This window comes from Malus domestica, chromosome 09 (genome assembly GCF_042453785.1).
Source record: "Malus domestica chromosome 09, GDT2T_hap1".
Taxonomy (NCBI): domain Eukaryota; kingdom Viridiplantae; phylum Streptophyta; class Magnoliopsida; order Rosales; family Rosaceae; genus Malus; species Malus domestica.
In genome coordinates this window covers 8,059,088-8,080,894 of record NC_091669.1, presented here as the reverse complement: position 1 = coordinate 8,080,894, position 21,807 = coordinate 8,059,088, and the positions used below count along the sequence as shown (strand labels likewise).

At 37.0% G+C, this 21,807-nt stretch overlaps 2 protein-coding genes and 1 long non-coding RNA gene across 3 annotated transcripts; 1 reads left to right on the top strand and 2 right to left on the bottom strand.

The window, feature by feature from the left end:
- Positions 1 to 4,709: 4,709 nt before the first annotated feature.
- On the bottom strand, positions 4,710 to 5,787 carry LOC139188170 (protein ALP1-like). The gene is made up of 3 exons (XM_070805347.1): positions 5,736 to 5,787; positions 5,416 to 5,641; positions 4,710 to 5,321 (listed from the first exon to the last, which is right to left on the bottom strand). The coding sequence occupies exons 2-3, from the start codon at positions 5,516 to 5,518 to the stop codon at positions 4,864 to 4,866; spliced, it is 561 nt and encodes a 186-aa protein (XP_070661448.1). The 5' UTR covers positions 5,519 to 5,641; positions 5,736 to 5,787; the 3' UTR covers positions 4,710 to 4,863.
- Positions 5,788 to 8,733: 2,946 nt separating this feature from the next.
- LOC114826737 (uncharacterized) lies at positions 8,734 to 9,020 on the bottom strand. The gene is made up of 2 exons (XR_003775782.2): positions 8,950 to 9,020; positions 8,734 to 8,851 (listed from the first exon to the last, which is right to left on the bottom strand). It is a non-coding gene; the product is annotated as an uncharacterized lncRNA (long non-coding RNA).
- Positions 9,021 to 13,244: 4,224 nt separating this feature from the next.
- LOC103421680 (lysM domain receptor-like kinase 3) lies at positions 13,245 to 20,361 on the top strand. Its single transcript, XM_029107990.2, is given in 13 exon segments — positions 13,245 to 13,951; positions 13,954 to 14,002; positions 16,862 to 16,895; positions 17,013 to 17,017; positions 17,126 to 17,287; positions 17,831 to 18,021; positions 18,188 to 18,277; positions 18,457 to 18,550; positions 18,629 to 18,786; positions 18,868 to 18,959; positions 19,559 to 19,697; positions 19,839 to 19,934; positions 20,020 to 20,361. Coding segments are annotated over 13 exon segments (1,839 nt in total). The 5' UTR covers positions 13,245 to 13,387; the 3' UTR covers positions 20,185 to 20,361.
- Positions 20,362 to 21,807: the final 1,446 nt, after the last annotated feature.

Here is a 21,807-nt window from a genome sequence, read left to right as displayed (position 1 = left end):
CAGAAATTCAGCACTTGAAAAATCTGAAGTAGCCATGTCTTCTACTTCTGTTTGTAAAACATACCCACCCTCAATTATTGACAATAGTGACATGCCATATAGTTGATAGCCATGTCTTCACAGAACGTCAATGCTTTTTATTCGTGAACAATATCACTTGAAGGTCACTTCATGCCATATATCATTAGGCTGGAAGGACTTTCAAGTGATATATGGCATGAAGGTCACTTCATTCTTGATGAACCTGAAACCTGGCCCGCAACAGGACTAATTCGCTTTTCGCAATAGCATTGACGTTCTGTGAAGTTTTGCCAATATTTGTATACACAAAATTCTGTTTGTTGTACGGTTTGTAGCGTTGGAAACTAGACGCTGAGAGCCTTCTGGTGACATATCACTCTCTAAATAAAAGTTAGGGAAACGAAGTGAATTTTGACAACCAACCGAGATGATGTCCGCAGCCTCCACCATGATTTCATATAAAAATCCAAAAACCGGCTTTGTTACCAACTAATGCAAGGCGCAGCGCGGTGGGAGAATAAAAAGGAAATGATAGGTATACAAAGGATAGATAGGCAGGGTCCTCCTAGTGCGAGAAGAGATCTGAAAACCTCAAATACTTCGCTTCTAGCACCACCTTACAACGTAGAGAACTAGAAGAAGAAAGTGGCAGACTCTTAAACAAGAGCAAGACACTTAAAAACGAGTTTACGACTCAAATTTTAATATTTTATTCCAAAACAACTTCTACTCCTTTTCAACCTTACAAATACATGAATTTATAGATGCTTAAACCCCTTGCAATTATGACTAAACCAAATGCATTTAATCTTCCGATCATCTTATTTCATGTCCTACATCAGTATAACCCACAAATGCACATAGAATAAAAAAAAACGTTTGTACCATCTGAAACTTAAGAAATTATTCGCGATACAAGCGCTCGCTTACGTATGTGCTAAATTATCACGTAGTTAGAAAGCACTCTTATTTTATTGAATTCGAGAGGTTGGTTATGAGTATGGTGGCATCCAGCATTTTGGAAATTAAGATTTGTGGGAGGAAAAAGTACGAGGTGTGTATAAGGTTTCGTTTATGGCATCAAATCAAATCCGAGAGACCCAAGAGGCATCTTTTACTTTTCTAATTTGAGTTGTTGCCAATATGAATGCTAGACAACAATTGGTCAACCCACATCCACCACCGTTTTTTATTTTCTCAAGTTTTTCTGTTAGCTCAGGTTGAGGCCCTGCCACATACTAGTCAACCATCTTGCAAAGTTGTGCTGTAGGTTTAAGATACTGAGCGCTGGTGGAAAGTTTGTACCATGTTATCATCATTCGTTTTGTCAAAGTGTTTGAAAAGTGGATTATTGGTTTGATAAACGTTTGCTAAGTAGTGAATTGGTGATAAAAGATCATTCTTCAGTGGCATTTATAAATTGTAAAAATGCTTGAAACATTGCTTGAAACATTTATTTTATATAGAGAAGTTAGTGGTATATGCAAACTTTATTCTCCAAGAATTCTAATTTATGCGATGTTGGGGTGAGACTTTGCTACAATTGATTAGACACAACAAAGTTTTCAAAAGAGTAATGATAGGTAAATTAAATTTGTAGACTGCATTTGCAAACTAAATGATGTGTCACTAATAAGAAATAAGCACGTTAATCAATATTTAAGTAATAATTCAATCATCAATTTTCATGTCATTTAATTTACAAAATTTAATCTACATATTTAATTTTCCTAGCACTAATCTTTTATGCCACTTCAACGCATGCCAACAAAAAAAATCAAAGTTTGATATACAAACTTTTGGCCTAAAGAAAGTTCCATATAAGGCAATATTTGACATTTGGTTGTAATAATGTCACCAATTTTCAAACCCACCCATAGGTTGGACCCCTTCAAGGTTGGTTTTTTTTTTTTTTTTTAATTATTGGAAAAAATGAAAATATACCTAATTATAATTTTTATAAAAGTCTTTCATCTACTCCTTTTCAATGGAAGTTTTACTTTCCTATAATGTATCCTAATTTTTGGCACCATTTTTCTTCTAATAATCGATTTAATTTATGATAAAAAAGAGTATACCTTGGTTATATTTCATCTCTACAACAAATTTAATAATAAGCATAACGGCCATTTAGTTCTCATGTACACAAATTTTTCTTTCTTTTATTACACTATGTTCAACTATATGTATTCATCTATTCATAGAGTACACTAAATGGCTATAACATAGTTTTGCTTATTCGTATTATTCTGAGAGGAATGTTTTTATGCGGTGCTAACATTTTAAAAGCTATATTTGTAACTCTAGTTAGTTTTACTTTATATATAGTCCTACTTATTATCCGAATATACCGAGAAAAATGCACGGTCTAATGAGGCTATTAGACTCATAGGCGGTGGGGCAAGTTCCTTTATTATGGTTTACACTTTCTCTTGGCTTATATGGTTCATTCGGAAGAGAGATCGAACTTAAATGAAACTATCCAACCATTAACTGCTACATCATGTGATCAACAAATATGATTCAAGTAGATAGTCATCTAGCATCACACAGTAAAGACACAAAGACGTTTATAAAGAGACACTAAAGTATGTGTAATTTATAGTCTGTTTAGTAGTGTTCTTTTATTAAAAGTTCATAATTGTTCTATTCCTGTGTGTATATATATATATATAAAAGGGAAAAAAAGCTACTTCACCTGTTGGTTTTTGAACGAGGGCCTATCAAAAGCCCTCTCATTATCTGCAAATTAGATTAGTGGGCTTTAAAATGAAGAAATAGAATGGGCCACAAGCATCTTGCAGCCAATTGGTTTGATTGAAAATTTTATACCAGCTATATAAAATTACTACATTTATTTGCAAGAAATCTCCTAAACCAAACCAAAAGAGATTAGCTTGTTGCGGGCAATTCTCTTGGTAGGCTGTCTATAAAAATCAAAATAGGAGCTAAAATCTTCTTTTTAAGTTCTTGTGGTATGTCTTGGTCCTAGAATAGGGTAGCCTCTCTCCACCTAAACTTTTAGGGTGCGTTTGTTGCGCCGGACTGTCTCGGACTGGACTAGCTGCCGGGACTAAGCTGGACTGGCTTAGACTGGACTAAGCTGGACTAACTTAGTGAAGCGTTTGGTGCAGTCTCGGACTAAGAAGCAGGATAAGAAAAACAGTACTGTTCACCAGATTTGTGTTTGCTTAGACTAGAACTACAAATTGTTGCCATTGTGTAATAGAGTAATGCTACAAATCTCATGATATGGGTTAATTGGAGCATATTTTTGCCATGTATATTATGAATCTTAAAAAAAATTGACAATTGTTTTGTTTCTATTACCTGCTAATAGAATTGGGTTTAATTTGCAAATGTAGCTTGATTTAAACTCTATCACCCAACAGAAGAAAAATAATAGTGGCCAATACATGCAACTTCAACAAATACAAGTACATAAGATCTCCATAATTTAGAAAATCCTAGTTAACATTAGTTAACATTAGCCAAAATAGATCTCCATAATTTACAAAATGGCTAGTTAACATAAGCCAAAATACTAGTGCAAAGCTAAGTTATAAGTCATAACATAAGATTGTATGATTAATAAAATACATCCATGTTAACGTTAATAAAATACATCCATGTTAACATTAGCCAAAATCCTCATCCGCTTGCGTTGTCGCTTAAAAGCCTTTGGACGAACACTTTCTTGAGTTCCGGTTTGATTGCCCTGAACACTCCCACATTTTTTGGTTTATCCAAAATAAGAGACAATGCATCAAGTTGATCCATAGGAGAGAGACCCATTGCTTCAAGTTCATTAGCTATGTCAGTATGATCTGCAGTACCTTGAACTAAAGCTTCAGTTACCATTTGCATCCTCTTCCCACTTTCAACATAAAAATCTTTCAGTCCACTGATAAGTGCCTCGGTTCCATCACTTGAACTTCGCACAGCTCTTTTCCTCTTTCTTTGGCTATTTTCAGATGGAGTGCTTTGTTGGCTTTGTTGGTTCATTGAAGAAACAAAATTTTCACCTCCAATATCACTTTCACCAACATGATCATGACTTTGTTCCTCCACCATTTGAGCAGGGGTTTCGACTACATTACCCGTAGCCCGATCTTTTCCAAATATATATGCAAATCTATCAAACAGTGGAAAAGGTTTGCTTCTCCATCCATCGGCTTCTTTATTTCTCTAAGATTATATCAACATAGCAAAACTAAAATTTAGCATGCGTAACAAATATAGCAGCAAGAATATAACTAATGCATAAATAAAATAGGATATGAACCTGCACATAAGTTTGCCATGCGTCATCACTGTCAACTTCAACGCACTTTTTGACATCATTCCATGCAAATCCACTTGTGTTTATCATGTCAACGACCATACTATATGTTTTTTTCCATTTCTTCAACTTGGACTCAATATGTGGATTTGCCTTTATATTTGAATGAGGACATAAAACATTGACAGCTTTTGCTATTTCAACCAAAGTACCTTGTTTGAAAGCACCGGTGTCACACCGTTGCTTCCGAGCAACAAAATCCTCAAGAACTCCTAGTAATACTTCTTCCTCAAATGCTTTCCATTTACGCCTTCTTCCTTTTGGCTCTTGAGTAGCATTCAAAATATTATCGTTATCCATACCTAAACAAAAAATATTTTAATGAAGGAAAATACCATACAAATAATCAATTTGCATAATATCCAATCAACTTGCATAATATCCAATCAACTTGCATAATATCCAATTAATTTGCATACCATCCAATCATTGTGCTAATATCTAACAAATGCATGATAAAAAGGAATACTAAAATAAAATGTTATCATTAAAACATATAGCTAGTTCGGTTGCTGGTTCCTAATTGCTCTCCACTCATTATACATTTCCTGAGCCATATCATTCCTCATTGCAGTCCACTGGTCCGATGTTTGAACACTACCAACATATTCACCTTCTTCTGTATTTTGTCCATCTTCTATTATTGGCAAATTCTCCATTGGATCTACTGACATCTCTTGCCTAATAAGATTGTGTAGTAGGCAACAAGCGGTAATTATTCGACCTTGTGTCCTTATCGGATAGAAAGATGGACTCCTTAGTATCGACCACCTTCCTTTTAGCAAGCCAAAACAGCGTTCAATTACATTCCTTGCCTTAGAATGCTTCATGTTAAAATATTCTTCCTTATTAGAAGGTGTTCGTCCCTCCCATTCAGATAAATGATAAGGTATTCCTCTATATGGTGCAAGGAATCCTTCACCATTTGTATAACCACCATCTACAAGGTAATAACAACCTAATGAAAAAAAAAACAGACCTTATTAGTGTTTTGTAGTTGACAAACAGAACTAAACCTAACTTACAAAGTTGAGACTAAGTAATAGTCTTACCCGCTGGTACCTTAAAACCATTAGGCCTACTAATCGCATCATGTAGCACTCTAGAGTCTGATGCGGAACCCTCCCACCCCGGAAACACATATATGAACTGCATATCTCCTGAACACACACCTAACACATTAGTTGCGACTCGACCCTTTCTTGTTCGGTATCTTGGTTTGTCAATTTCAGGTACATGCACATCAATGTGTGTTCCATCCAATGCTCCCAAGCAATTCTTAAAAACCAAAAATAATAAACTTTTTGTTAATTTATACAAAGGGAATGAAGAGTTAAAGCTTAGGGAAAATGAAAAAAATTTCTCATCATACCTTAAAACATCGCCACCTAGCATCTGTAGAATCAATAGGCACAGGCTGGGGGACTTTTAGTAGGGTACCTTGTAATCGCAAAATTCCTTGCAATACGCTATTGAAATACCTACTTATAGTCTCTCCCGACCTATAAAATCTACCGCCAACACTACGATTCTTAGTATGATGTGCTAATATTTGTAAAGTCATACACACCTGTTCCTCTACAGACACCAAACCATCAGTTTTTACCCTCCCATCTTGACGAAGTAAGTCGCATAATATGCCAAAAGTCCTTCTATCCATTCTCAATTCGTTAACACATTCAGTATCAGTATTCCCTATTATACAATTCAGATAACACAAACTAATCTCTCGTCTAATAAGTGAACGGTTAGTCAATGTGGGTCGTTCAACATGTCTCTGTTTGCCACGTAGCATCATCACCACACGAATCGTACAAATACAAATTGTCTCCAAATAAGACATCTCTAACAATAAGATCAATAAAAGCTTCCTTCGATCCATATCTATCCAAACAAAAAAACAATAAACAAATTAACTAAATCATTAACCCAAGGCAACAAATATACATATGGCGTTGAAAAAAAAAAAGTTTTCATTAACCCGAGGCAACAAATATACAGGTGGCGTTGAAAAAAAAAAACTTTTCATTAACCCGAGGCAACAAATATACAGGTGGCGTTGAAAAAAAAAAAGTTTTCATTAACCCGAGGCAACAAATATACAGGTGGCGTTGAAAAAAAAAAACTTTTCATTAACCCGAGGCAACAAATATACAGGTGGCGTTGAAAAAAAAAAAGTTTTCATTAACCCGATGCATCATATTCAAAATGTTCTACTCTTATACATCTATAAACATGTGTCTAAGAACACTAGTATGAGGATTGCTATCATTGCTAGGCATTGCATGTGAAAAGGGAAATTAAAGGACACCTGTAATGCAGTAGCCTTAGCCTTAGCCTTCCGTTTATGCTCATCTTCTCTGCAACCAACAACCACAACAAATTTCAATTCAGCATCAACCCCACACAATACAAAACATTCACATTGTATACACACTGCATACATACACACTGCAAACACAGTACATACATACACACACTACATACACTGCATACACTACACACACACTACATACACTACACACACACACTGCATACATACACACTGCAAACACAGTACATACATACACACACTCACATACACTACACACACACACTACATACACTACACACACACCCTGCAAGTACACACACAATGCATACATACATACACACACTGCATACACCCTGCATACACCCTGCATACATACACACTGCATACACAGTACACAAACACACACACTGTATACACCTTGCACACACAGTACACAAACACACACACACTACATACACTACACACACACACTGCATACATTACACACACACCCTGCAAGTACACACACAGTGCATACATACATACACACCCTGCATACACCCTGCATACATACACACTGCATACACAGTACACAAACACACACACTGCATACACCTTGCACACACAGTACACACACACTGCACACACACACACTGCATACACACTCATTCACACACACACTGCACACACACACACTGCTTACACACTGCACACACACACACTGCACACACACTCACACTCACACTCACACTCACTCACACTCACTACATACACTACACACACACACTGCATACATACACACTGCAAACACAGTACACTACACACACTACATACACTGCATACACTACACACATACACACTTATTCACACACACACTGCACACACACACACTGCTTACACACTGCACACACACTCACACTCACACTCACTCACACTCACTACATACACTACACACACACACTGCATACATACACACTGCAAACACAGTACACTACACACACTACATACACTTCATACACTACACCCTGCATACATACACTACACACACACTGCATACATACACACTGCAAACACAGTACACTACACACACACACTGCATACACTACACACACACCCTGCAAGTACACACACACTGCATACACCCTGCATACATACACACTGCAAACACAGTACATACATACACACACTACATACACTGCATACACTACACACACACTACATACACTACACACACACACTGCATACATACACACTGCAAACACAGTACATACATACACACACTACATACACTACACACACACACTGCATACACTACACACACACCCTGCAATACACACACAGTGCATACATACATACACACACTGCATACACCCTGCATACACCCTGCATACATACACACTGCATACACAGTACACAAACACACACTGTATACACCTTGCACACACAGTACACAAATGACACCGTAATCTTATATTATTACATACGAATCGAATAAATTCAAGATACAAGATCTTTGGACCAATTTTATGAATCAATATTCTGTTAAACGTCCTTGATTCGGTATCAATTTCCTAAGACACATAAAGCAGAATAATAGAGCAACAGAGTAAAACCAGAACTCAAACTAATCAATCGTGCCTCAAGAAGATCTCCCTATTTAGATCATATCACCAGATTCACCACATCCATTTCTACCAAATATCACGATGCAGACTATCCGTTCCAAACCATTAACGTAATCCGAATGAAACACTCAAAACCAAGAGCGATGCACACATCTAAACATAAAGTTGATAAAAATCTCAACATTAAAGAACCATTTCAACTATATTGGCATAGAAGAAAAACCAAACGTCTGTGTGTGTGTATACATATGCAACTCAACCACTACATTCCTCATCGAAACTTTTGATTCGTTTATAAAATTGAACAAACAACAATTACCAAAATCAAATTAATCCGAATTCCAACTAATAAACAACCTAATCAAATCATACATCGATCAAGCAAACCAATCAAATCTCCACAATTTCCATCAATAATTTTCAATCAATGGATTTGATTAGATCCAATAAATACCTAAACAGATCCAACGATGATATTGTTGATGGGGATGAAGATCAGCTTGACGAAGAACCCGACGAAACCCATCACGACGAACCCGATCGCTGTCCGGAGCGCGACCTTGGAGAATTCTACACGACAATCAACCATCAAATCTCATCAATTACACATGCATATCAAAGAATATAACTTGTGAGAAAACACAGATCCGACCCGAATGCTGAATTACCTTTGCGATCGGGCTTGTGGCAGCGCTTGACGAGGCGAATGCTGTCCTTGGAGAACTCTCGGAGCAGATCTGTTACGTGAAGACGAGGGAGCGGACGACGAGAGGAACAGATGAGGAGCAGGATGCAGATGAGGGCGACCAGGATGCAGCTGACGGCGAGCAGGACGCAGAGATGAGGATGAGGAGGACGACGTGAGGGAGGAGGTCTTACGAATCCGGACGTTTTTGGGGTGGTTCGCTAAGAACTGCTAGCGAAGGGTTTAATCCGTGCGAGTCGGATCTAATCCCATTAAACGTAATCCTTGCCCCTACCAAACATCAGACTACAATACCAATTAGTGTAGTCTAGTCCAGTCCCCCCTAAGAAGGTCAAACAAACACGCCCTTAACGTTCATAAAATGGATTAGTTTGTTCAGAACGTGGAAGTACGGCAATAGCAACAATCCAAGTCCAAATCCCTATTAACTTCAAAAGGGCTTAGCTTTTAACTCTTGCAAGAGTTGTGAGACCAATTTGCGTGACCAAAGTTTTGTATTTTTTTTTCTCTAATGTACAACAACTTTGTATTGCTTGAAAGCAAAAGAGTAGGAGGAGCCACTTATCCACATATCAAACAAACAAAAATTGTAAATCTCTCTAACTTTGTTTGCATTAATCATTGTGTGTATGTGTACAGCAATAGTTGTGTGCATGTTTTCTTACTTCATTTTAGCAAATTAGAAATTGAGTAATGTTAGAGAAACCAAATCATGTAAATATTGATAATTAGATTATTACTTAAATATTGATTAACGTACTTATTTTACATTAGTGATATATCATTTAATTTACAAATTTAATTTTTTTAATACAGACGAAGTTAATTGGTAGAGCGGACCATTTCTGGTCTAACTATCCAACTTGATTGCGGGTCTAATCGTTCTCCATAAAGTATTACTTCAAACCTTACCGATTGCGGTACCGAAAATTGACCTTGAACGAAAAAGCTGCCTATACTTTTAACATATGCCATGGGCCCATGACTCAGATTTGTCTTGGACCCAAAATCCCATCAAATGACTCAGATTTGTCTTGAACCCAAAATCCCATCAAAACTTTAACCAAATGTCAAAAGTAGGAATTGGGTATTTTAGTTAAATACGCAATATAAATACATAGTTAAATATAGTTTATGAGAGCATCTTCAAGTGTTTAGTTAGGCCACCTTGGTTGGTTGTTCTTATCACAATTTCATAAACATCTAACCCCACGTACTAGCCAAAAACATAATGTGCACCCGAAAACAAAAATCAAATCTTAGAGTACTGCGACTGATAAGTCGCCTAGATTTATTTTACTAATAACTTTCCATGCAAAGAGAATACAAAAATCGGTGCAACTACAATAAACTCAAAAGAGTGTGAAGCACCAACAGGTGTGTAAAACACTCTTACTACAATGAAAATTGTAGAATACTTTGCCCAAATTTTTCGGCACGAAATAGAACATGCAAGGAGGAGTAAGTTGTGAATTTAGTTACCAATTCGGAGATCTACATTATGGTTGGCGGAAAGGGGGTTTGAAGGAAAGCAAACGAGTAAGATGGAAAATGGGAAATTGTGCTATTCACACACTTATTTTTACTTCTCACACTTCTTTTCAATTTTCGGTCATCTGATCACATGAACGACAAAAGCTGCCTATACTTTTAACATATGCCATGGGCCCATGACTCAGATTTGTCTTGGACCCAAAATCCCACCAAATGACTCAGATTTGTCTTGAACCCAAAATCCCATCAAAACTTTAACCAAATGTCAAAAGTAGGAATTGGGTATTTTAGTTAAATACGCAATATAAATACATAGTTAAATATAGTTTATGAGAGCATCTTCAAGTGTTTGGTTAGGCCACCTTGGTTGGTTGTTCTTATCACAATTTCATAAACATCTAACCCCACGTACTAGCCAAAAACATAATGTGCACCCGAAAACAAAAATCAAATCTTAGAGTACTGCGACTGATAAGTTGCCTAGATTTATTTTACTAATAACTTTCCATGCAAAGAGAATACAAAAATCGGTGCAACTACAATAAACTCAAAAGAGTGTGAAGCACCAACAGGTGTGTAAAACACTCTTACTACAATGAAAATTGTAGAATACTTTACCCAAATTTTTCGGCATGAAATAGAACATGCAAGGAGGAGTAAGTTGTGAATTTAGTTACCAATTCGGAGATCTACATTATGGTTGGCAGAAAGGGGATTTGAAGGAAAGCAAATGAGTAAGATGGAAAATGGGAAATGATGCTATCCACATACTTATTTTTACTTCTCACACTTCTTTTCAATTTTCGATCATCTGATCATATGAATTGACAAAGTTTAAAAGAAAAAAATTAACAAGGGTGTGTGAAAGTGAAAGAGAATGTGCAAATATCACTACCCTTACTTATACTCACGTTTTTCTTGTAATCTTCTTTATTATTTCAAGAATTGTTAGGGATCATGCGGACTCACATGATTGATGAGAGAGTTGATTTTTCATTAAAACATAAATATAGAGTAACTGTCATGTGATTATTTCATCATGGATACGTAACGTGCATAAATACAAACAATATTGAAAACAAAAAAAAGAACTTCAACACAGCACAAAATCTAAGATGCATGAATAAAAGCTCTTACTCATTTAAACTGCATAAGTTGCAATTTGTATATTGTAACGTCCCACATCGTTTAAGAGAGTGAATCATGTAAGCCTTATATGTATATTCTCATTTATACCTAGCACGAGGCATTTTGAGAGCTTACTGGCTTCGAGTTCCTTAGGAACTCTGAAGTTAAGCGAGTTCCTTAAGAACTCCGAAGTTAAGCGAGTTCCTACGAGAGCAATCCCTCGTGTGAGTTCTTAAAAACAAAACCGTGATGGTGTCGTCGGGGCCCAAAGTGGACAATATCGTGCTACGGCGGAGTCGAGCCCAGGATGTGGTGGGGGCCCGGGACGAGATGTGACAGTTTGGTATCAGAGTCAATCCCTGGACGGAAGTGTGCCGATGAGGACGTCGGGGCTCTAAGGGGGGTGGATTGTAACATCCCACATCGTCCAGGGAAGTGGATCTTGTAAGCCTTATATTTATATTCTCCTCTCTACCTAGCACGAGGCCTTTTGGGAGCTCATTGGCTTCGGGTTTCGTAGGAACTCCGAAGTTAAGCGAGTTCGCGCGAGAGCAATCCCATAATGGGTGACATACTGGGAAATTCTAGTGTGAGTTCCCAGAAACAAAACCGTGAGGGCGTGGTCGGGGTCCAAAGCGGACAATATCGTGCTACAACGGAGTCGAGCCCGGGATATGGTGGGGGCCCGGGACAGGATGTGACATATATACAATTGCATTGAAGTTTGTAAATTTAATCACGTTGAGATGGATGTGTTTGAGTTGTCAAAGCATTAGAGACATGGACGAAGCCAATGAAGGCTCATTGGGGGCATATGCCCCCACTCAAGTGATTAGTTTGTTAAGTTGCAAACTATAGTTATATAATATACACGTGTTATCTTTGAAAAAAAAATATAATTATCTAATGTTCAACATACCTTCATATTGTATATACTTCATATCAATTACTATATAAGCAAAAGTGCTATTTTTCTGTCATTCAAACCGAAAAACCTCTCTTGCGTAATCATGTATTAATATTTCTCTTATCACTCTACCACTTTTCAATACTACACTGAAATTTTTGTAACATTGGAAGTGTGATGAATCATCATTTGAAAATCATTCCTATTATCTATTGGGTATAAGCTATACTATAATAAGGTTTTCTTAGTTAATTTTCGGGTTGCCCTCACTAGAAGAAATTTCTAGCTTCGTCTCTGATTAGAGACATAAATTTTAAGGGAGAGAAATGTTAAGAGAATTCTCTTAAAGTGAGACTTTTCATAAACTCTCTTTTACTTTGCAGTTTAATATCAATTACCATGCCAATATTATAAAATATTATGCTAAATATGAGGTAATAGAAAATCTATAATCAACGTCGTAAAACACGACAATGCGTTTAACACGACAATGCGTTTGAGGATTCTCTAAAACACAAGTCCCACAGCGTCGTAAAAACCTCATATTTATCGTAGCCGTCGCAGCGAACTCGGGGGCAGGGTTGCCACGGTCGTTTGACTCAGTCGTCAGTCGCCCTCCAGAAACAATTAACTGCAAACCGCGAGAAGGTTTTCTCTTTCAGTGTTAAGCAAAGTCAAAGACGCCAAGTACGACAATCAAACACTCATTATTTCATCTAATTAACTTTTAATTTAAACTAATCAAACCCCACTGAAAGCTTCCATCTTTCTCTCTGTTCATCCAACTCCTGTACAACTCCGATCCGTAACCAAAAACCCAGTGCCTAAAAGGTTTCTGCGACTTGTTTTTTTCGATTTCGGATCGACCCAGATGGGATTTCGAATCGGGTTAGGGTTCCTGGTGCTGGTTTCCCTCTGTTGCACGGTGAAACCCCAGTGCAGCAAGAGCTGCGATGCTCTAGCTTCTTACTACGTATGGCAGGGCACTAATCTCAGTTTCATTGGCGATATCATGAATACGACCGACGCCACCATCGTCACCTACAACAAGGACTCGGTTCCCAACATATACAGCGTCCGGTTCGGCATCAGGGTCAATGTTCCATTCACCTGTGGTTGCATCAATAGCGACTTCCACGGCCAAATGTTCGAGTGGGATGTCCGTACCGGCGACACGTACGACCAGATTGCGAAGATTTTCTATTCGAATTTGACGACGGTGGAGGACTTGGAGTGGTTCAACAGCTATGATCCTAATAATATACTCAATAATACTAAAGTGAATGTGACTGTGAATTGTACGTGTGGGAATAGCACGGTTTCGGAGGATTATGGGCTGTTTATTACTTATCCTCTGCGGCCGGAGGACAGTTTGGATTCTATTGCGGAGACGGAGCAGTTGGATCAGGCTTTGCTGCAGAGATATAATCCTGGTGTGGTGTGAATTTTAGTCAAGGGAGCGGTTTCGTGTATATTCCGGGCAAAGGTTTGAGCTTTTGTTGTTGATGGGATAGTTTTAGCGTGTGCTATCCATATACCCTATTTTACTTCTTACACATTCATAGTTAATTTCATTAGTTGATTTTCTTCAATTCATCTGATTCAAAAGCTGAAAATTAAAAGGGTGTGTGAAGATCACACCCTGATAGTTTTTTGTGCTTTGAAGTTGCTGCAGTGTTTTAAAAGGCTAGCCTTGGAGGTGGGGCTCCAACATTTTCACCTCTGTTTTGTAGAAGTGGGCGAAATACTCACCTAGACTTTTCGGGGTGCGCCTAGGCGGCTGAGGCGCGCTTGAGGCATTGATTGGGCGTCCATTTTTCCTTTTTTAAGTTGCAAAAATCTGGAAACTTTTGAGTTGCAGAGCTATTTTGAGTTGCAGGCCATGAAAAAGAGCGAAGGAGAAAAGAAGATGAAGACGACGGCTAGGTTTATTAGGCTGAGTTGGTGTTTTTAACTTTTTGTTTTCTTTTTAATGCTTAAACTGACCCCACGTTGTTACATTTATTTAGGGGTGCAACTTGGGTTGGGCCAATCCGAACCCGCCTATGTCCAATCCGACTTTAAACTTGAACCAGTAAGTTTTTTTTAGTTATAACCAGCCCAAACCCAACCCATTTTCAATCTGTTTATTGATTAGGTTGAGTTGGATTGATCATTTGCCCGTCCATCCCCAACCCGACTAACCAAACCCAATCTAACCAGATTGTAACCCATATCAATTAATATGCCTACTACACCCAAGTGAGCTAAGTCCAAAAACCAATGCCCTTTCTAATATTTTTTTTAATAAATTACCCTTTATAATTGCTTAAGCTTTTAGGAAATAAGAGGCTTTGATTAGTCAGATCAAATTCGTTGTCTCTAAATCCTAAAGCTTTATAGTAGATTGATTTATAAAATTAAAGTTAGCTAGCTTTGAAGCTAATTGGCTTAATTTTTTTAGGAATTCTTTGAAACTAAGTTGTCACAAGATTAAACTTGAAAAAGTTGGGCAACCCAAACCTAACCCAAGTAAACCCTAACCCAATTAAACCCGAGTCCAAATGAACCCGAATGAAACCCAACCCGAACCTGAGTCCGAATTGTAAAAGTTGGGTTAGGATTGGGTTAGGATTGGGTTGACCTTCTAACCCGCCCAACCCGCCCAAGTTGCACCCCTACATTTATACCCCATTATCTTCACTTTTTTTTTAATTATTATTATTATATCTAACCCAACTTTAATGACATTTATTACCCTACTATCTCCTTTATTTTCACTTTTTATTTCTAATATTTATTTTCTTCATGTACCAGATAAAATTAGATAAGCATTTTTTTGTTTTTGTTTTTATTATTTCCTGAATATTCTCATGATTGGCCGTAGAAAAAAAAAACATCTTTTTATTTGTATTTTTTTAATGTTATATTATACTTTTAAAAAAAAATCGCTATCTTTATCCTTATTTTTCTTTTTTTAAGACAACCTATCACACCCAAATATTACCTTGAACTCTCATATATATATATATATATATATATATATATATATATATATATATATATGTACATTTATATATAAGTATCACTTACTTAAGTAGGTGTTTGAAATTGATTAATTTGATTGCTTGATTAAGCTTGATTATGTGAGTTAAACTTGTTTATGACTATAATATTTACATACATATATATATATATTAAAATATTAGGTCTCGTGCCTCACATCTCAAGGCTTTTGCCTAGGCAGGACTATCCACCAAATGTCTCGCCCACGCCTTTGCCTTTTAAAATATTGAGTTGTTGAGAATTGATGCAGACATTGAGATATCTTGCTGAATTTGCATACTTGGTAAAATGAAACATTTGGTTGTTTCGAAGTTGGAAAATTGTTATTTGATTCGGCAGAGGCTTATGTAGGAATGTATATGCTAATGAGTAATAATTTGAGCATGGGGTGAATTAATGAGTTTTAGTCAAGGGAGTAGTTTCATGTATATCCCGTGAAATGGTGCCATTTTCGACCAACACGTGGTTTCGTAGATATTTCGCTAAGTGGTGCCATTTTTCGACCAACATGTGAACTTTCGATGCATACGTGCAAAGTAGGTAATTTCATATACGATTTGGTAGACATTGCATGTTATTACTAAGTTTGGATGCCTTGATCTATGTTGCAATGCTAATGAGTTGAAACGAATCCACTAGAAGGAAAGGAAGCAAACAGTTGATTAGAAGGGTCTTGTTTAGGAAGTGATAGGCATAAATTTGTGAAAAAAGGAAACTTCAATAGTGAACTGAAATCCCACAGGAAAATGTTCGGGGTGAACTTAAGAAAGTGGAATCCCTTACAAAAGTTTTGGGGAAATTTGTAGGCTAGATAATCGATTCCTTGCAATTTCAACAAAGGCATCTTTAATTGTTAATCATGAGTTTGCAACGAATGTTAGAATGTTCAATAATTAAAGTGCTAGGTGGTGCAAGGTCTTTCCTGTGGTTATGGATCCAGTGGGCATCTAGGGAGTGATGTATTGAAAATGTTAAGTGAAGAATAATACAGCAACTCTCTTGTTTTAAGATATCAATTGACAATGCAGTTTTTAGCTGAGTTGTCATCTTGTTTTAGTAATTTTATTGTCCATTCCTTTTATTGATATTCCTTGATGCAACGTGCGAAAGTGCTAGTGAAGACACTGAGTTGTTTCAATTCTATGTTGTTTCTGAGTTGTTCCTGTGGTATAAATAAGTATAACGAATGTTTATCGGATATCCAGTTTTTAGGTATTATGAAGCATTGCTCTACTTTCAATATAGTTTGAGGAGGCTTTATTTTCAATTTTGCCCACCAAAGTTTCATTTTATCTTGCAGATCAAAATGGAACCTATTTGCCTTTGAAGTCGAGGTATCTTCTACTGCCTCAATACGTTAGCTTAACTATATTACATCTTGTTTTCACTTTCCGTGTCTTCTGAAGATTGTTAATATTTATGAGTTTTATTTGTGTCTGTTCTTTTTGCAGCTCAGGTGATACGGCCGTCTCCAAAATTGGCTTCATGTTCAGATGCCAGTGTGTGAGTGTGATTTGAAACTCAATGCTACTTGGAGCTCATCATTTTTCTTTTGTATAAGCAGGGCTAGGAGGTGGAGCCATTGGTGGCATATCTGTGGGAGTAATTGCTGGAGTGCTGCTATTGGCTGGTGGTGGTATATATTTTGGAATTTTCCGAAAGAACAAGGTGGATACAAAATTTCTCTTAGCAACATCTGAAGATCAATCTTCTCCAAATGGGCGTTGTAAGTTACTCGTCTCCTTGTTTCTTTTTCCTGATAGACTTTTCGATGTTACCTTTCCACTTTGATTCTTTGTAGTAACACTAGTTTGAGTAGCTGACTAAGCTCCTTACTTTAGGATGTTATTCTTCTCATTTAGCATTCATTGATTCATTTTCATCTTCCCATTCTTTCCAAACAAGAGGGTTTTCCTTTTTTTACTCCTTCCAAGGTTTCTTAAAAATTACGGGAGAAAGACTGCTGCTATTATAATTGTTAGTTGTTCAATTTTGTTGAAGGATTGGAATTTTTTTCTTTATCTCGTATCAGTACCACTGATAGTTTGCCCTCAGAAATCCCATTGAACCGGCCCTGGCCATTTTGTTGGTCTGTTTTGTTTATAATAATTGTTATGAAGTGTCATAAAACTGCCATGTATTTTCTGGTCTTTCTTGCACTTATTTGAACATTCGTTGTATTTTACTTGTTCTTGCCCTCAAATGGTCTAAGATTTTTGCACCAAATGGATGTTTGACACGATTTCATTGATTTTTCTTCTGGGTCTAGCCCTTGTGATTACCCCCGATAAACCTGGAGAGTCAAATGCTGCTGGTCGAGGCCGAACAGGCATTTCTGTGGACAAATCAGTGGAGTTCTCATACGAAGAACTTGCGAGGGCTACTGATAACTTCAGCCTAGCTAATAAAATTGGACAAGGAGGTTTCGGGGCTGTTTACTATGCAGAGTTGAGAGGCGAGGTTTGTTTTCTTTAACATTTTCTGTCCAAATGAAGTATGAGATTTTCTAGTCCAGCCCCATGATTCATGAATTAAGTATTTAGTGTTTCTAGACCATGCTTGTGTTTATTTCGTAATTGCTTATTTCTTGTTCTAGAAGTCCCACTCATATAACCTCTGTGTGCAGAAAGCTGCAATCAAGAAGATGGATATGCAAGCATCAAAAGAATTTCTGGCCGAGTTAAATGTTTTGACACGTGTACATCACTTGAACCTGGTAATGAACTTATCTTTTCAACAATGACAACGCATATGAATCTTGCTTAAGAACTATAATATAAGGGTGGTGTTATTGGCACTCTAAAAATCTTATTGTGCACTATGTACTAGTTTATAACCATTGAACTGATCTCTAAGATGTGTAATCATCTCTAAGCTTCTGAACGATCAATGCAGGTGCGCTTGATTGGTTATTGTGTTGAGGGCTCTCTTTTCCTAGTCTATGAATATATTGAGAATGGCAACTTAAGCCAACATCTGCGCGGTTCAGGTTAGGCTGTGCTTGATGAGGATTTAAGTACTTCTGTATGCAAGAGAATGATGATATAACACTGTTTAATGTATCCAGGGAGAGGGAGGGACCCGCTACCGTGGTCTATCAGAGTGCAGATTGCCCTAGATTCGGCAAGAGGTCTCGAATACATTCATGAGCATACTGTTCCTGTTTATATCCACCACGATATCAAATCAGCCAATATATTGATAGACAAGAATTTCCATGCCAAGGTTATTTTAGGGCCTCTATTTCCAATATGAACCATTAAAATCTTGTATTGTTGCAATAAAATTCCCTTCTTTTCATTGCAGGTTGCAGATTTTGGGTTAACTAAACTGACAGAAGTTGGAAGTACATCACTCCCCACACGTCTTGTGGGAACATTTGGATATATGCCGCCGGAGTAAGTAGTTTTTTCTCTATTATTCCTTTTAGCAGTTTAAGAGGTCGCACTTGGTGCGATGGCAAGTGCCTTCGTCCATGAGCGGTAGGTCTCGGGTTCGAGACTTGGGAGCAGCCTCTCCATAAATGGGGGTAAGGCTAGCCGACATTCACCTCTCCCAGACCCTGCGTAAAGCGGGAGTCTTGTGCACTGGGTACGACCTTTATTCCTTTTAGCAGTTTATCTTTTACATGACTAGCACTAACAGATTGCCTTTGTTGCATTCTTCTGGAAGAACCCATCGTACGCTGAATGAGTTTATTATTGCATAATTTTTCTAGTCCTCATCCTGACCAATAAGCTGATGGCTGAAAGGCCTGAATATTGTTACATATGGATTAAAATATTGTTACATATGGATTAACTCCTAAAGGCCTCGGTATTACCACTCTAACGACACTGATAGAGTCCTCAACTTTACCACCTACCCAATCCGTCAGGTGTGGGGTTTTACTACAAAAGGCCTCGGTATTAGTTAGAGTAGAGTAATACTATATAAATCCGTTTGGTTTTCTTCACCCCACCGATGTGGGACTTTAACATAACATGGTTGTGTGCAGATATGCTCAATATGGCGAAGTTTCTCCTAAAATAGATGTTTTTGCGTTCGGAGTTGTCATTTTTGAGTTGATATCTGCCAAGGAAGCTGTTTTCAGGGAGGATGGCTCTAGTTCGGAATCAAAAGGCCTTGTTGGTTTGGTTAGTTTTCTTTCTATCTTTCTACTTAAATAAGCCAATTTGCTTTTATCAAGTTTATGCTGGGATTTTATCTTGCATTACATACAATAATCTCTCATAAAGCACTTAAGCATGTTTTTGTTGTAATTTTATTTTTCACAGTTTGAGGAGGTCCTTAATCAGCCCGATCTGGAAGACCTCCGAAAATTGGTCGACCCTAACCTTGGAGACAACTATCCGCTTGATTCACTGCACAAGGTGAAAAAATTTGTCAGACCAAAACACATTATGATTTGTCTCTAGATATCAGTCTAAAAATAGGTATGGTGGTTTTCTGGTGCAGATGGCCCAACTCGGCAAAGCATGCACGCACGAAAACAAAGATCTGCGTCCAAGTATGCGATCAATCGTGGTGGCGTTGATGACACTCTCATCCTCAACCGAGGATTGGGATGTCAGATCCTTCTACGAAAATCAAGCTCTTGTCAATCTGATGTCAGGAAGGTAGAATCGGGTGAGTGCAGTGACGTTGCTTGTGTTTGGGAAGTTCCTTTTGATGTGATCATACCGAATATAAAGACATCATATGGACATTGTACATGTCATATAATTGAGCATTGTGGGAGTCTTGTGTAAATTGTACATATCAATTAGTGTACCAAATGAAGAGATAAACAGTTCCTTTCGATCTTGTGGTAAGATTGTCGAGATTTCCTACGCAACAAGCCAGTGTGTAGGTCAAATTCTTAGCTTGAAAAACGTAATTACGAGACAAAATCGATCTCGTATTTTCCTCGTTGAAAATCTTCATTTAAGTAGAAGCAACATGCAAAATTATGTATTTGACTTCCCAAGACACAAATATCAGACATACAATCTTTTGTCGAAGAATAATGATAGAGAGGCAAAAATTTTAAATCAAATTTACAAATTAAAAGATGTGTCACTAATAAGAAACAAATACGTTAATCGATATTAATTAATAATCTCAATCATCTACAACTATATCATGTGGTTTGTAAATTTATTTAAAACTTTGGTTTTCCCTAATATTAAATTTGCTGAAACCAACATGAATAATGACAGTCATGACTTATCTTTTAGATTTTGTCTGGTTTTTTTTTTAATATTTTTTTTATACGTTTTAAGACGGATCAGGTTTATGTTTTTTTTTTTCTATATCTTTTCGTATGTTTTGATGGGTAAGATTTATGTATCCGTGACCAAAAAAATCGATTGTCATGATGACTTATGGGATTCAAAGTATGTCATGTCAGTTCTAGAATTTTATTTTCTTTTAATTCGTTGCTGGCATGAAGCATGCAGCTAAGAAAGAAAAGCACGGCATGCAACAATGTCAGTGGAATTTTCAAGATATTCTTATTTTCTTGTGCCACAAGATTTCTGATTTCTTGACCGACGACATGAGCCAATGGCCATTCGATGTGTGCTCTTTTTGTATACTTTCAGAGCTCCAGACCATTTTCTGGTGGCCAATAAATAAAGCCCAGAACCATTTTTTGTGATTTAACCATTTAATTTTCCAACTGTGATATCTCTACGGGGATTGGTCAATCTGGTTTGCTGGCATATGCATGGTATCAGAAGGCAGACATGATCTGAGATTCTTATAATTCCAAAATTCATTGGAAATGAACAAAAAATCCCAAATCCATCATTAACCCAGCCGAATAATGGATTTTTAAATTTATTTAAACAATTTTGGGGCAATGAATCCATGTAATATCCAGCTTGATAATGTCATAATTCCAAATTTGGTTAACAAGTACAATGAATGTGATTCACCTACTAAAAAAACCTAGTCTCGTACACTAGAGGAGGTTGGCACAATTTCGTTCCTAAATGTTTTTGCACAATTATTCTCATATTAAAACAAAGATTAAGTTTCTAAAACTCCTTAATTTTTTAGGGTTATTTTAAATAAGTCTTGACTTTTTTAAATATTCCAAACAAGTACCTAATCTATTTAAAATGTCTCATCTGTTGAGCTCCAATTAAATTTCTGTTAAATTAACCAGGACTTATCAAAATCAATAGAAGATCATAAAAGCATGGTTTACACCAACTATCGGTCACCACTCCATTAGGCCATCATATCCAAGCCCAATAT

Bases quoted from the DNA above. Each gene is read 5' to 3' on its own strand.
- LOC139188170 (XM_070805347.1), bottom strand. From the start codon at position 5,518: ATGCAGTTCATATATGTGTTTCCGGGGTGGGAGGGTTCCGCATCAGAC. The intron at 5,322-5,415 runs GTAAGACTATTA...TTTTTTCATTAG, and splicing joins TGGTTTTAAGGTACCAGCGG to GTTGTTATTACCTTGTAGAT.